The 16,427-nt window shown below is 47.9% G+C and overlaps 1 protein-coding gene across 11 annotated transcripts in view; it reads right to left on the reverse strand.

The window, feature by feature from the left end:
- The window catches only part of QTGAL (queuosine-tRNA galactosyltransferase), a 207,924-nt gene that overhangs the window by 172,531 nt on the left and 18,966 nt on the right, over window positions 1-16,427 (reverse strand). For all 11 annotated transcript variants that reach the window (XR_012789769.1, XR_012789772.1, XR_012789770.1 and 8 more), the window contains exon 5: window positions 7,099-7,163. Coding sequence is in view for 6 of the 11 variants with exons in the window: in XM_075579664.1 (XP_075435779.1) it covers window positions 7,099-7,163 (65 nt within the window). In the remaining 5 variants the exon portion in view is untranslated. The remainder of the gene's footprint in view (window positions 1-7,098; window positions 7,164-16,427) is intronic.

The following is a 16,427-nucleotide window of genomic DNA, read 5'->3' on the forward strand; positions in this document are numbered from 1 at the left end:
CAGCTATAAATGGCAGGGGGCACTATTAACCCCTCACTGCCAGAGGGACATTGATTTACAATGCATTGCTGGCCCACTTTCAGCAGAGCGGTATATAAGCGGGCCCCCAAAGCTAAATAAAGGCCCCTATATCAAGCTCTGGGGATTCCTTGGCTTTCGAGATCCATACCTGTAAAGGCAGCGCCAGTACCGTGTCCTGCAGGGCAGGCGTATCCAACTCCAGTCCTCAAGGGCCACCAACAGGTCAGGTTTAAAGGATATCCCTGCTTCAGCACAGGTGGCTTCAATCAGTCCATGCTTCCGCACAGGTGACTCAGAGGCTCAGTCTTCGATTGAGCCACCTGTGCTGAAGCAGGGATATCCTGAAAACCTGACCTGTTTGTGGCCCTTGAGAACTAGGGATGCCGACCCCTCGTTTAAATCTCCCACATAAAGCCGGCTAATAGGAAGCCGCAACATCATCCGTCCCGGCTTCCTATTGGTCCGTGTGACGAGGGGTATTTAAATGTATGGGACGTACCAGCGGCAGCTTTCCCAGAATGCATCTTGGGAACCAGGGAGCAGAAATTAATGTGGTTCAGCTCCCCCCTTGCTTCATACCGAGGGGAGGGAAGGGGCAAACTGCGCTTTTAAAATGGTTTCTCATAAAACAATGATCCGGCACGCCCCCTTGTACTGAAGCCGCTAATTGATGGCGCCATGAGAAACTGCCGCAATACGCCATTTGGAGTCACTCGCCAACCTCAGAAAAGGTATTTGGGCGTTAATTTCTACAATCCCCCAATAACACAACACGAGATACACGTGTCCTGCGGGCGATGAATGAACAGAGACTCCGTTCAGACCACGCGCTATGAGACACGTGACCCCAGACCACGTGCTATGAGACACGTGACCCCAGACCATGCGCTATGAGATACGTGACCCAAGATCACGCGCTATGAGACACGTGACCCCAGACCACGCGCTATGAGACACGTGACCCCAGACCACGCGCTATGAGTCACGTGACCCCAGACCACGCGCTATGAGACACGTGACCCCCAGACCACGCGCTATGAGACATGTGACCCCCAGACCACGAGCTATGAGACACGTCACTCCAGACCACGTGCTATGAGACACGTGACCCGAGACCATGCTGAGACACGTGACCCCAGACAGTGCTATGAGACACGTGACCCCAGACCACGTGCTATGAGACACGTGACCCCAGACCACGTGCTATGAGACACGTGACCACAGACCACGTGTTATGAGACACGTGACCCCAGACCACGTGCTATGAGACACGTGACCCCAGACCACGTGCTATGAGACACGTGACCCCAGACCACGTGCACATTTTTATATTTCTTCTTCTGCCCCTTCCTGTGCTGTCCCCAGCGACAGCCACCGACAGCCTATATACAATGACAAGAACCTGTCACAATGCCAAAACTGACCAAACAGCCGTGTGGGCAAAAAGGAGCAGTGAAAGCAAAAATACATGTGAAAAGAGGGACACACATGCATTGGGTGTGCTACTTTGTTTTCTAATCCAATGACCAAGACATACAATGTCTTGTATATAATGTATAACCCTGTTCACTTATGTAACTATGTATTTGTAACCATGTATTATTTGTCATCAGAACTGAAAACGAGCGGTAACTCTCAATGTATTACTTCCTGGTAAAATATTTATATAAATAAAATAAATAAATAAGATGTTTCATGTATTTAAAAAAAAAAAAAAAGTGCTTTCCATAAAAGCAATGCCTGCAGTTTATCATCACGCCGGTGGTAACGTACTCGCAATGATACGCGTTTCCTGTCCGCTGTCACTGCGTTAGGAACTGCAGCTATTAACACATTCCTTGCTGTAGAGCAGGGGTGGGCAACGCTAGTCCTCAAGGGCCACCCACAGGTCAGGTTTTCAGGCTATCCCTGCTTCAGCACTGGTGGCTTAATCAGTCCCTGCTTCAGCACCGGAGGCTCATTCAGTCTGTGTCAGCACAGGTGGCTGAAACAGTGGCTGAACTGATTGAGCCACCTGTGCTGAAGCAGGGATATACTGTAAACCTGACCTGTTGGTGGCCCTTGAGAACTGGAGTTGCCCACCCTTGCTGTTGAGGCATAACTGACCCCTGTAGCCATGAAGATGAGTGCACATTGCTCTGCCGCAGGTGAAGTCTGCCTTTAGGCTGCTGCTGCTATGTATCTGCCCCACTATTCACGTCACGTTTGTGCCCCTGCAAATCTCGGAGACAGACCACGACACCGCCAGGCTGCGGGATCCACACGCCAGCCGTTTCCTCCTTTTCCTGTATTTTTTTTATTCTATTTTAATAGAAAAACAGAAGGTTGAAAGAGCGCAGATATTTCAAAAGCTCATTATTATTATTAATGCCCGGAGCAAGGGATCCATTAAAAAAAGGCAACGCTTTAATAGCATTGAGAGCTAGCCAAAAACAGCAAGTGGCAATGGCTGCACAAACACACGAGCACTTGTGCACCTACAGTCATTGAACACTAAACTTCTAGGTTGGAAAATAAAAAGAACCCCCCTCCCCCCCCCCCCCCCCAATCAAATGTGGATATTTCTGGTGCAGTAACCTCCCCTTCACACGAATTACAGACCGGCTTCACCCATTCTCTGCCAGAGCGCCTTGCGGGAGCTTAGAAGTGACGGGGGGGGGGGGGGAGGGGGGGAGAGATGGGGGGGGGGGGGGAGAGAGGTGCTCACACGATCTGCTATCTTGGGACATTGCAAGACAGAAAGTTAACTTGCATAAAAAAGGAGCAGCTATTGCCAAACCAAATAAAATCCGGCACATGCACGCACCGAAGCGATACGCCAGCCTTTTTATCGTCTTTATAAATCGTCCGGCTTGTGTTTGACTTATTCTTTGGGAAAGAATTCAGGAAGCCGAGGTCAGGTATTATTATTTGTAACACGACGACATGCTCCATAGCGCAGTACAATAGTGCTGGAGGAAGGAAAAAAATAATACGATAACCGACATTAACATACATTGTTACAGTAGGCAAGTAGGGCCCTGAACCAAGGAGCTTACACTCTATAAGGAAGGAACAGTGGAAACGTAGGATACAGGGGCGTGAGAAGGTCGGTGTGTTTCGGATTCTATCAGCAGCAAACGGCTGACACCCTGTTCTCATCCCAAATGTTCGACATGGTGTGACGCTGCGACCCCCGTGCAGAAGATGTTATTTCTGTGCATTTCGAGTCGAGCTGAAGTCTTCTCCGGGGGCAGGAAGCAGCTTCCCAACATATTAATTAGGAACAATGGATTTAAATGTCCCGTGGTGCTGAGTGTGGACGCGCCATAACAGTCAGGTGGCGATAATTCATTTGTTTATAAAAATGTGTTACCAGGAAGTGATACACTGAGAGTTACGTCTCGTTTTCACGCATGTCCTGGGCAGAGAGTTAGGATGACAGATACATGGTTACATTAAATGAACCGGAGAATACATTATGTATACAGACATCGCATGAACAGTTTAACGTATTTAACCTTATAGGCGTATGAAACAGTTACAGAACCAGATTTAATGACATTTAACGGGATGAGCTGCCCATAACATGTAGCCCTACGTTCCCTCGTGCACCAACACAGCGGGCGGCCAACTCCATTCCTCAAGGGCCACCAACATCTCAGGTTAAGGATATCCCGGCTTCAGCACAGGTGGTGAAATCATAATGACCGAGCCACTGATTGAACCACTTGTGCTGAAGCAGGGATATCCCTTGAGGACTGGAGTTGGCCAGCCCAGCCCTGCTCTAACAGTACAGAGTAGATCCCAGCGCGCAGAGAATGTTCACAATACGGGCTTCATTCACTCAGGTAACTCGTGGTTACATTTTTGTCATAGCAACCATGGTATTTATAGTTTTTGGTCGTGATACAATTTTAGGGGGATCTACGGTTACATGCCGCGCATAGCACCGAAAATAAGCAAAACTGCTGCCTGACCAGTCTCCCAGCGTGACGTCCACCTGATAGGATCTGCATTCTGCTGCCTGACCAGTCTCCCAGCGTGACGTCCACCTGATAGGATCTGCATTCTGCTGCCTGACCAGTCTCCCAGCGTGACGTCCACCTGATAGGATCTGCATTCTGCTGCCTGACCAGTCTCCCAGCGTGACGTCCACCTGATAGGATCTGCATTCTGCTGCCTGACCAGTCTTCCAGCGTGACGTCCACCTGATAGGATCTGCATTCTGCTGCCTGACCAGTCTTCCAGCGTGACGTCCACCTGATAGGATCTGCATTCTGCTGCCTGACCAGTCTCCCAGCGTGACGTCCACCTGATAGGATCTGCATTCTGCTGCCTGACCAGTCTCCCAGCGTGACGTCCACCTGATAGGATCTGCATTCTGCTGCCTGACCAGTCTCCCAGCGTGACGTCCACCTGATAGGATCTGCATTCTGCTGCAGCTCGGCCGTCCTTCCTCCAAACTCTCGCTGTGCTCTAAACGTTGCAGAAACGCAGACACAACGTTGCCAGACTTTACATTACGCTGCAACAGTGTGACGTCAAAGTCTCGGCGAATGCTGCAGCTGTGATATGACATCATTGCTGATATGAGCACATCTAAAAACTATCCAACAAAACCTAAAATCGCGGGACCCCCCTGCCTCCCGCGATACTGAGCTCTGTAGTGGGTGCCGGTACCCCTCTGCTTTTTAAAGCTCTGTGTCACGTGGGCCAATAGGAAGCCGCATCGTATGATGTCACGGCTTCCTATTGGCCCGCAGGAGCTTTGTGAAAAGTCGCCATTACGTCAACCCTGCTGGCCGAGCGGCTACCGCCACCCCCTCCCTACGGAGGTAAGCATCTCCCGAAGCAGGGGGTCCCCGGAGCGGAAAGGAGTGGGGTTCAGTCCGGGGACCCCCTGCTTCAATCCTATGTTAAAAACATAAAAATAATCATTCGCGAGGAAAATCGCGCACGTGAGTTGCCGCTTTAAATAAAATAGGAAGAGGAGACAGACCCAAGATATCCGCGCAGAGCACGTCGGGGGCGTCTGTTTCCAAACGGAAAATACTGGACAGTCAAGATGAACGTATCCACGGACAAAACGCGGACTACGAACTACCTCGTAACGCCGCGCAGTTTCTGCTCGTAACGCCGCGCAGTTTGGCAGTTTCTGCACCTGGAAGAAAGCAAGTGAATGTGGGAGCTGCTAAACCCGGGCTGTTTTGGGGAGCCTCGGTTGCACCTGCCGGACCCCTGTGTTCTTCTGTGTAAATGAGACACACGCAGGAGGCGGGATTTTGGGGACGCCCAAATAAGTACGTCAGTTTTAGCTGAAACCTATTTTTATTTGGACTAACAATTGCCGATAATAACTTTATCTCCCGTTCTCCTCGCCGCCGCCGCCGCCGCCGCTGCTGTACCCGGGACATTGTGTTTCAGCCTCCCAGCTCTGTGTGCAAAACGCTCTTATTGGCCTCTCAGAAGGTATCGCAACCTACAAAGTATCTCGAAAGAGAGCAAAGCAACTGCCAAGCAGCATATTAATCTTCCTTCTGAGGGGCTATAAGGGCTGATACATGATTGCGCTTTGTATATTAGGTCAGCGGTGCGCAAACTGGGGGGCGCAAGATTTTTTTCGGGGGGGGGGGGGGCACGGGCAGTTGCAGAGGTACTACGCTCCCCCCCAAGGCATTTAAATTAAATGCTGGGGGACAGCGCGAGGCCTCTGCCACCTGTACTTACCAAATGGGTCATGTGACGTCACGGTTGCCACGGTAACGTGACGTTAAATTACGCCGCGTGACACGTGACGTCACATGACCCTGCGCCGTCCTTTGACGCCACGCAAGATATGGAGGGGGGCTCACCAAGGAGGAGAGCAGGCACGGAGAGGGAGGGGGGGGGGCGCAGCAAAAAAAGTGTGCGCGCCCCCCCCCGTATAAGGTCATCACGCAGTTCCACAAGCAGCGCAATGTTTGAGCTTCAGGAGTCGCCGACACTTTGTAACTTTTATTTACCCGTCACATCTATTCCCATGGGAATTACAGGACACGATTATAATCGAACATAATAGTCCCAGATACCGGCTCATACTTCAGCCAGTGAGTACTAATGTGCAACTCCCGTGTTCCTATCTTCTCTTCACATAAAAAAAAAAAAAGATGACAGTGTGCTCATTTGCATGTCATTACCCAGAATCCCTTGCTGCAGTGGAAGCGCTGTGTGCCAAGAGATAATGGGGAAAGGGCAGGGTTGCAGACATGTGACTGTGCTCACACGTGATATCTCATTTGCTTTAAAAAAAAATTAAAAAAAAAAAAGACAAATATGACTTTTCATCTATATCCCTTAACGTGTATACAAAACAATAAATCATCCTTAAGTGGAAAAGAAAAACACACACATTAGGTGTACTTCATTCAACATCACTCCTCATGCACACGGAAACACCCACAGCGCTGCAGTGGGCCAGGTGAAGGCTTTATCCTAGTTATATAGTACGTGACCCCTTTCAACTTCCGGCAAAAGAGAAAAGGCTTCTGTTGAAAAACCAAAGCTCTCTAAACAGCAGGAGATGTGTGTAAACAGCAGCGCTGGCTGTCAGACTGTGATCAAACTGTCACTTGTGGGGTAACCGTGCGGTATTTGACAGCGTTACTCTGAATCCTCCCATTTTTCTTTCCGATTTCCCACGGGGACCCGGGTAGGGTGACACTGCCAGTTCCCAAAAACAGCTACCCAAGTTACCTTGTAAACACCTTCCCTCTCTGTGGCTGCAGGGGGGCAAACAATTGCTTTTAACTTCTCATATCCCTGGGGACTGCAACATATTTTCTTAGCGTATTAAAGGCCTCAAATGTCCTATTTCAGTCTTTTAGACGCAGGTAAGAAATGATGTTGTTTTGTCTAGAACGTAAACTTGCTGTAAAACAGTATGGCAAGCAGCAGCTTCCATGCAAACGTGAGGACACAGTGCTTTCCAGGATATACTTGACAAGCATTTGAATTCATTATCATGACATGTCAAGACTACAAAACCTCATTCATTTCAATTCATTTTTTTTTTTAACATGTATTCATTCAAAAATCACAAGGAATAAATGTACTTACTGAATCCAAAAAGCACAGATAGCGACCAGTGCTCTGCAAAATCGCTCGGTTCTTCGCAAAGCCCACTGAAAAGAAACAGACAGGTACTGAATCCGCCCATGTTCTTTTATCCCAAATATCTTTATAAAAAATGTAATTAAAAAAAGAAATAAAAGAAAATCCCTTAAATACTGTCCCTGGTGTTTTTTTTTTTTACTAACTCCTTGTAGCCGTACATATGAAATGAGGATTTTCATCCATTGGAAACGATGACATGTTGGCAATAAGATATGGAACGCTACAAAACCCCAATGCCGTTTTTGTGTTATAACAATGCATGTTGTTACAATATGCTGAACCTAAGGTAGCAAAGCTCTTCTAAGAAATGTGGCATTCACTACCCACGGAGACTGTGATGGCGGATACAATAGATATGTTCAACAACAACAAAAAGTTGGACATCTTTTTAGAAAGGAAAGGTATACAGGGATATACCAAATAAGTAAACATGGGGAGGGTGGTGAGCCAGGCAGGAATCTGATTGTCATTATTTTGAGTCAGGAAGGAATTTAAGTAGAAATTTAATGTAAAGCAAAATAATTCAGCAGTCACTGAAATGACATCACATCACCCATAATTATTATTGTAGTTTATTTGCATGGTGCCAACATATGCCGCAGCGCAGTACAATGTGGGAGGGAGGTCAACAACATTGCATGACAAAAGAGAACATATATGATAAGATAAACCAAGACCATAGGGACGCAGTCCTTACACCAAGGAGCTTACAATCTACGATTGATTTAGCAGAAACAAATAATTCATCCTTCAAAACATCTACAATTGCTGATAGTATTTAACAGCCGCTAGGACAACTGTAGGACGTTACATAGAATATACTGGGCTATTCTCTGGAAATGGTGCACAAAAGGGGTCCCCAAAAGGGGGTCTTTGTCTAAACTGTGTAAAAAAACGACTCATTTGCAATACTCCTCCGCCTTACTCCCAACAGCAGACTGGCGTGTTGTCGGCTATTTATACTTGGGTTGGGAAATGGCGATTGGAGGGGTTTTCCGGGCGTGAGAAGATTCCGTCAGTGTTTAAGGTTCCACATTCCAAGTGGTTTAAGGGAGTCAGGGATTGGGTGTCGGGGGGGGGGGGGAACGACAAACCTTTCCATGTTGAGGAGCCAAGACTGGCGGCTGGACCATCCACCAGGGCAAAGCAATGTGAACATGACTGCACCAACGTCTCATTAGCGCAGTGGCTAACGAGGACGGTATACCGAGGTGTGGAGGGGTCTAACGACAAGCTTGTAACTTGGCCAGGGAAGAGGACCGCTGTTCTGCAATGTGTGGCAGGCCCCCCTTTCAGGAAAGGGTTAACACACAGACAGATACAATGTTACACAAATATTGACATTTAATTGTGTTTCAACTGCTCCTCAAAAGCACAAATAAATTATTATTATCTGCCCTTCCCCGCCCACTACGAAGTAGACCCGGTGATGGTGATATCATCCCATCTGGAACGCATTACCCCCGCAGCAAGTTCCCCAAAAGTTCAAGTTATGAGGTTATTTTTAGTCTGTGGGTCTGTATTTTTTTTACTCAGGGGCAACATCATTCCCAGATCCACGATGGGAAACAGGACGCCCCCCATCCTTAGCACAATAAGGATCCCGGGAGATAAAGCACGGATTTCTTTATTTGATTAAAAGTCAGCTGGACAGATTGTTTTATCTGCACTAATCTACGTTCCCATGGACCAACTCAACGATCCACTCTCCCCGCCCGCGCCCAGCGTTTCCTCGCGTCCCACAACTAAATAAGCATTCATTATAAAGTTACCTATCCAAGGTTTTCCAGTTCAGAAGTGATCGGAAATTTAGCGACTAGAGCAGTTTTATTGGGCGCAGTGTCGAGGACCTTAATGTTTTATTGAGACAACAAAAAGGTTTTACACGCCATATAACTTTTACAGGTACGTTACCTAGGGGCAGATCAGGCTGACCATTTCACCGAAGCCCCCTCCACTTCCTCTTTCCAGGATCGCATGACACGGAAGTGCCAGAGTCCGCAATGTTAGAAAGAAACAACTCCCGGGGCCCCCAAGTATTAAACTCGAGAGCATTTCCGTGTCGAAAAACGGCGGTTTGCATCTCAACGCTTTCAATAAGCGCGCATCACTTGTACAGACCGTGCGATATCAGGTGGTTAACCCGCCATATGCCATCAGCAGTTAGCAAGACATTGTACGGCCGCCATACCTTACTCGTCTCTATGGACCACCAACAAGTACAGATCGCGTTAAGCACGTCACAGGAGCGAGCGCAGAACGCCACCTCCCCATGGAGAACAAGCTACAAAGGACACAGATATTACATCATGGGACGCTCAAGTAATCAAACCGCACAATTTATTATTTATTACGCCTTATTAATGAACAGAGCAAAAAAAACGACACATTTCTATTGCGTCCAAGATTCAGAGTTCACGGAATAAGCCCCAAAGGGTTCATCATTTTGGAAAATGAGTTGATTTTCTTGCAAATGAAACGGTTAGTTCTGTAAATAAAGTATTTGTTGAGACGCAAAAATGTACTCCGCTAAAAGGAGGCGTTTCACAAACTGAGACGGTCGCGAAAAACGTGTTCCGCCAACTTAAGTAACTGTTTCACTGCCAGAGGCGCGCAGGAACACACCGCAGAACAATGCGCCGCCTGCCTATGCAGCAGTGAATGGGTTAATCATGGAAAATGAGAAAATGTGTTTGAAGAAGGCTTATTTTGTCCAGAGGGAATGGGGGGTGGGGCGGGGCAGGATGGGGGGGGGGGGAGGGGTTGCAGCCAGGCATGGAAAATTGTCTGTTCAGTCGCTTTCAATTTGCATTCATCAAACGTAATTGTTTCGTCCACAGCAAATACTATGAAAAAGCATTTCTGCAAATATCTCCAGCTCTCACTTTGGGGCACATTGGGTATAACTCAGTAAAAACCTGTATGTAGGTTATTTTATAGTAACCTAACTCCTGCAGTGGCCTTCCTCCACCCGTGCCCTTTGTGACACTTCACATGACTTGAAAAGCTGAAGCCTGCAGCCACAGCTCAAATCCCATGAATGAAAGCGCTCTCAGTGCGTGCGTTACGCCTGCAGGATATGTCATTATTCTGCAGAGAGACAGCAGTGTCAGAGCACGGCAAAGGCCCGGCAAAGGCCCGGCAAAGGCACGGCAAAGGCACGCTCTGTTTAACACAGGGTTCTGAAAACCGAGCGAGAAAAACGTACACAAGCACGGTATGGTCCAACAGAGAATTCAGTTTACCGTCTGACTGTTAGTCTCTCATAACACTGAGAAAGAAAAGAAGCTGTGTGTGCTGTGTGTGCTGTGTGTGCTGTGTGTGCTGTGTGTGCTGTGTGTGCTGTGCACGCGCATAGTAAGTGAAACTTCTTTGACTTTTGTCACAGAAATTGTATTTGTGTTGGTGATGTTTTAATTAAAAATCAAAATACAATTTCATTGACAAAACGCAAATAAATTTCACTTATAACGCGCGTGCTCAGCACACGTGTGTCAGTCAGAGTGTGTATGTGTGTCAGTCAGAGAGTATGTATGTGTGTCAGTCAGAGAGTATGTGTGTCAGTCAGAAAGTATGTGTGTCAGTCAGAGAGTATGTATGTGTGTCAGTCAGTGTGTGTTTGTTTGTGCATGTGTGTCAGTCAGTGTGTGCATGTGTGTCAGTCAGTGTGTGTGTGTGTCAGTCAGTGTGTGAGTCAGTCAGTGTATGTCTCTCTCTCTGTGTTGTGTCAATGTCTCTCTGTGTCGTGCCCCCCCCTCCTCCTCCCCCCCTCCTCCCGACTCCCACTACCCCCGGCGGAGCTGCGGACACGGCTGTGTGTCCTGCTGCAGCCAGCCCCCCGGCGACACAGTTACCCCCCCGCTCCTCCCATTACCGGAGCAGGAGCGACAGGGCAGGGGGTGGAGCCTCGGCCTCAGATAGTTACCCCACCACGGAGCAGCGTACTCCACGGCGGGCAGCACCCCTGAGCCCGTGCCGGGCTGGCTGATGGGGATGAAGGGACTGTGGTGAAAATGGGGGTAATCAGCGCATTAATAAAAGGCAGTGGGCTCGGCTGGTTACCCCTATTTCGTATTGGGGATGAAGGGGTTAATTTTATATGCTGTTCCCCTTTGAAGACTGCTAATTTAGGAACGGAGTGAGCCAGCACCCTGATTTTGGGTGTGCAGCCTCAGTGTAACCCCCCAAGAACACACATATTAAAAATATAACTTTGTCATAAGGGAAACATATATTTTTGATAAAGTGCCTTTCTGTTGCAGTTTTAAAATGTACCGGCAGGATGCTATTTTTTTCTGCCTGCCTTTGTAATGCATTAAGGAACAAATGTTATGCATATATGAGCCCCCTGTTGGGATGAAAGACCCCAGATTCGTAAAGTGTCACTTAATCAGGATGTTTTTGAGTAGCAAATCCTGCTACTCGTCCTAGATATTTCACACCTTGGGACCAAACTCCAGACATTGCGTCCCCAGAAATTAGTGGCCCCTTTTTACTTAGCAGTGCTACCAAGCTGCTTACTGAGCATGCTCAGAGTTACCTGAGCTGGCTGTAGGATTTGCCCATGTGACCTGGCAGGTTCTGATAGGAGGAAGATAATTCCTTGCCAATGGGATGAGGCTAATGTAACACTTCACAGGCCCTTGTCCTTAAAAAGGCCTGTACCCCTCATCCCTGTGTTGTTCCTGTGTTGTTGCTGTTGTTACCTGATTTCTTCAAGCATTTAAAACTACCAGAAAAGACTCTGCACATTCACAGAAGGATTGGACTGGCTATTTATTTGGCAATTTGCAAAAGGACTACATTTTAAAAGACAATCTTCTGGTGCTTGGGCACCTTTCTGGACATTATCCTCTGTTTCTCTACCCGTGAGTGTAATTATTAAGTTTATTCTGCAGTTGTCGTGTGTTTGCCTATCAAGGGAATAAATCTCAGTTTATTTTGCTCAACCTGTTCTGCTCAATCAGGACCCACGAAATATAAATGTGTTATTAAATGCGTCTTCCGTGACAAGGGACCCCTTAACCGACTGACAGCCCCTCAACCAATCGTCAGCGGCGAGCGAGACGTGACAGCCAATCACCGGTTGCCTCCCAGCAGCGCCCTCTGCCAATCACACCCCCACGAAACCTGCCATCCACTACATGGCTATGGACAGAGCCTCTGCGCATACGTTGAGGGGGACGGCTGCCAGTGTGGAGGAGCGTTAGGAGTGACAGCGGTGAATAAATATTGAGCGAGTGGGGGGGGGGAGCGGCGGCGGCGCAGCGGGTGTGTGGCGGGAGCGGCGGCAGTTACATGTCAGCGAGCGGGGAATGGAGGCGGACGTGTGGGGGGAATGCCTGGAATGGCGGCCGTTAGGAGCGGCGCCGGCGGCGCAGCCGTGTGGGGCAGTGGCGCCTGTTAGGAGTGGCGCCGGCGCATGTGATTTGCCAGAACACAGCACGGCCTCATCTGCCAGCACTTTGACGTCACATCCGTTTCATTTTCTGTCCCCACAATCCATTTTTGTCCCATTACGAATGAGGAGCCACTAAAGAAGTTTCACTTCAAAAAGTTCACATGTCAGTGAAACTAGCAACTCTGTTTTGGTTACGACTTTATTAAGTAAGACGTTGCAGTTTAAAAAAAAGAGAAAGAGACAGAGACAGAAACAGAGAGAGAGACAGAGACAGGGAGACAGAGACAGAGAGACAGAGACAGAGACAGACAGAGAGAGACAGAGAGACAGAGACACAGAGAGACAGAGAGAGACAGAGACAGACAGAGAGAGACAGAGAGACAGAGACACAGAGAGACAGAGAGAGACAGAGACAGAGAGACAGAGAGACAGAGAGACAGAGAGACAGAGACAGAGACAGAGACAGAGAGAGAGACAGAGAGAGAGACACATATATACAGTGGTCGACAAATCACCAAAAAATCTACTCGCCACACAAAAAAATCTACTCGCCACCTAGTACCAAACGTGTGCTGCTTGGGCCAATAGGAGCTCGCCACGATGTTAAATCCACTCGCCCGGGGCGAGCAAATGTATAGGTTTGTCGAACACTGCATATATACAGCTAAACCCCGTTATAACGCGGGTCTCGGGGTCCACCCCGAGACCACCGCGTTACTAACGGGGTCGCGAGAAAAAAAATGGCCGCCGCACTTTAGCGCATATTCATCCCGCGGGACAGGAGATGGGAGCGGGCATGTCCCTCCGCTCCCCGCTTCCCCCTGTCACCGCGGGACAGGCCGCGGGGCAGGAGATGGGAGCGGGGATGTCCCTCCTGTCCCCGCTTCCCCCTGTCACCGCGGGACAGGCCGCGGGGCAGGAGATGGGAGCGGGGATGTCTCTCCTGTCCCCGCTTCACCCTGTCACCGCGGGACAGGCCGCGGGGCAGGAGATGGGAGCGGGGATGTCTCTCCTGTCCCCGCTTCACCCTGTCACCGCGGGACAGGCCGCGGGGCAGGAGATGGGAGCGGGGATGTCTCTCCTGTCCCCGCTTCACCCTGTCACCGCGGGACAGCCCGCGGGGCAGGAGATGGGAGTGGGGATGTCCCTCAGGTCGCCGCTTACCTCAGAACCATGCTGCCTGCATGGAGGTTGTAGCGGGGGGTTTCTTCTCTCCACCGCTGTCCCCGGTGCTCCCGCTGCCTGCGCGGGAGGAGGGGGGGGAGCGGGTGGTGGTGCTGGTCGCGGCCTTTCCTCTGCTCCGACCCCACCCCCCGTCTGTGTAGAGTGAGAGAGTGTGTGTGTATGTATATATGGGAGAGAAAGTGTGTGTGTGTGTATATGGGTGTGTGAGTGTGTGTAAGTGTCTGTGAGTGTGTGTAAGTGTCTGAGTGTGTGTGTAAGTGTGTGTGAGTGTCTGTGAGTGTCTGTGAGTGTCTGAGTGTGTGTGTAAGTGTGTGTAAGTGTGTGTGAGTGTCTGTGAGTGTCTAAGTGTGTCTAAGTGTGTCTAAGTGTGTGTGAGTGTGTGTAAGTGTCTGTGAGTGTGTGTAAGTGTCTGAGTGTGTGTGTAAGTGTGTGTGAGTGTGTGTGAGTGTCTGTGAGTGTCTGTGAGTGTCTAAGTGTGTGTAAGTGTGTGTGTGTGTGTGTGTGTGAGTGTGTGTGAGTGTCTGTAAGTGTGCGTGAGTGTGCGTAAGTGTGCGTAAGTGTGCGTAAGTGTGTGTGAGTGTGTGTGAGTGTGCGTGAGTGTGTCAGTGTGTGTGCAGTGTGTCAGTGTGAGCAATGAGCAGTGTGTGTGCAGTGTGCAGTGTGTGTGCAGTGTGGCAGTGTGAGCAATGAGCAGTGTGTGTGCAGTGAGTGTGTGCAGTGTGTCAGTGTGAGCAATGAGCAGTGTGTGTGCAGTGTGCGTGCAGTGTGGCAGTGTGAGCAATGAGCAGTGTGTGTGCAGTGAGTGTGTGCAGTGTGCAAAAAAAAAATGTAAAAAAATTTTTTTTTTTTTTTTTTTTTTTTTTTTTTAAACGGGAGCCACGGGAAAACCGCGTTATAACCGAATCGCGGTATAACGAGGCGCGTTATAACGGGGTTTAGCTGTATATATATATATATATATACATACACACATACATACACACACACACACACACACACCAATGAGATATCCTGTACTTGTGTACAATTATTTGGGCTTCAGGAGAGGGAAGGAAACCCTTTCAGGCCAGAACAAACAGTGTTACTGGCTCTTTTAGCAGCTACGAAGTGAGAGAACTTTCTTTTTGCCATCATTACATCTCTGCATTAAAAAGAAAAAAAAAAGTGTTTCCAACACTGCAAAGTTGTTGTTTTTTTGTTTTTTTTTTACACAAACACAAACTGAGGCCCCTTACCCTTTGCCTGACCTACCCAGCTTTCCAAAGCACGTGCGCACACATTCAATAGATGGATCAAAACCCAATAAAATAAGATCCATTCTTTACTGTTTTTTTTTTTTAAATCTGGCAATATTTAACAGGTCATCTCTGAGAAACTGATGAAAAATAGTGTGGATTTAGCTTTTTAGATTTACAAGCACTGGCACCTGCAAAATATATACACTCTACAGCCAAATAACTTTAATCGCCTGTCCCTTGGAATATGCCCCAGCCAGCGATAGACTGCAGTTCAGATGTTTGCATCTCTTTTCAGCATGGCAGTTTATTACATTTTTGCAGGCTTGCTTTTCTATTATCTTTGAACTCTTGCACCCAATAGAAAAAAAATGATATTAAAAGAATGTACACCGAAGGCCCGGGCAGAAATGAAACCTCAACTTTTGTTCTCTGAACAACTTATTTGAATTATGAGAGTTTGGGGTCAATCGTAAATAAAACTTCCTTTTAGTGTCATATGTATCTGAAATGTACTTAACCTGCACCTATAGACAAAACAAGAACCCAGATCCAAGAAGCAACTTTTACAGTGGAAACTAACCAGCATTAAATCTGCATTCCTGTCCAATACGATCTATAGGAAGCTAGCCCTGTTCTGCTATAAAGTAACCACTTTTTCTGCCACGGGGGTAAGAACAGCACTCATCAATTAGTACAGCACTCATCAATTAGTACAGCACTCATCAATTAGTACAGCACTCATCAATTAGTACAGCACTCATCAATTAGTACAGCACTCATCAATTAGTATTCCAAAGAAGCCAGCCGAGAAGTAGCATTACAATTAGGAGAGGGTCACAAGAGCGATTTAATGTTATGTAAGGTATATTTAAGTAGGCTTAGTATTTTACTTACCGTATATGTTGCAAGCATCAATAACATCTGTATCACACACACAGTGGTGTGCAGGAGTATTCACCCCTTCCAGTAATGTCACAAGTTGTCGAATTACAAATAATGTATGCACATTCTTTTCAAACAAACTACAGTATTTTTATTTCAAGCTACGAAGCTGTAGGGGTTAAACTGAACACGAGGAGGAGGTTAATGTCAGCAAAGGAAAACAAAAACAGAAATGTACTGGTTGCATAAGTATTCGGCCCCTTAAGTCTGTACTTGGTTGAAGCACATTTTGCAGCAGTTACGAGTCTATTTGGATCGGTTTTCACTAGCTTTGCACTACAGGATGGAGAAATGTTTTCACATCCGTCACAGGGAAATGGATCCAGTTCTGATAAGTTTGTTGGGATGGTGTTGACTGGGTGATCTGCAGCGTTGAGCCTGCGCCTGAGTCTGGAATTTAGATCAAAAAGTTCCATTTTTGTCTCGCCTCACCACACAACCTTTCCCCCCCCCATCTCTGATAATCATATGCTTTTTCGCAAACTCCATATATTTTTTGTCTAAAT

Source organism: Ascaphus truei, chromosome 22 (genome assembly GCF_040206685.1).
Source record: "Ascaphus truei isolate aAscTru1 chromosome 22, aAscTru1.hap1, whole genome shotgun sequence".
NCBI classification, from domain to species: Eukaryota; Metazoa; Chordata; class Amphibia; order Anura; family Ascaphidae; genus Ascaphus; species Ascaphus truei.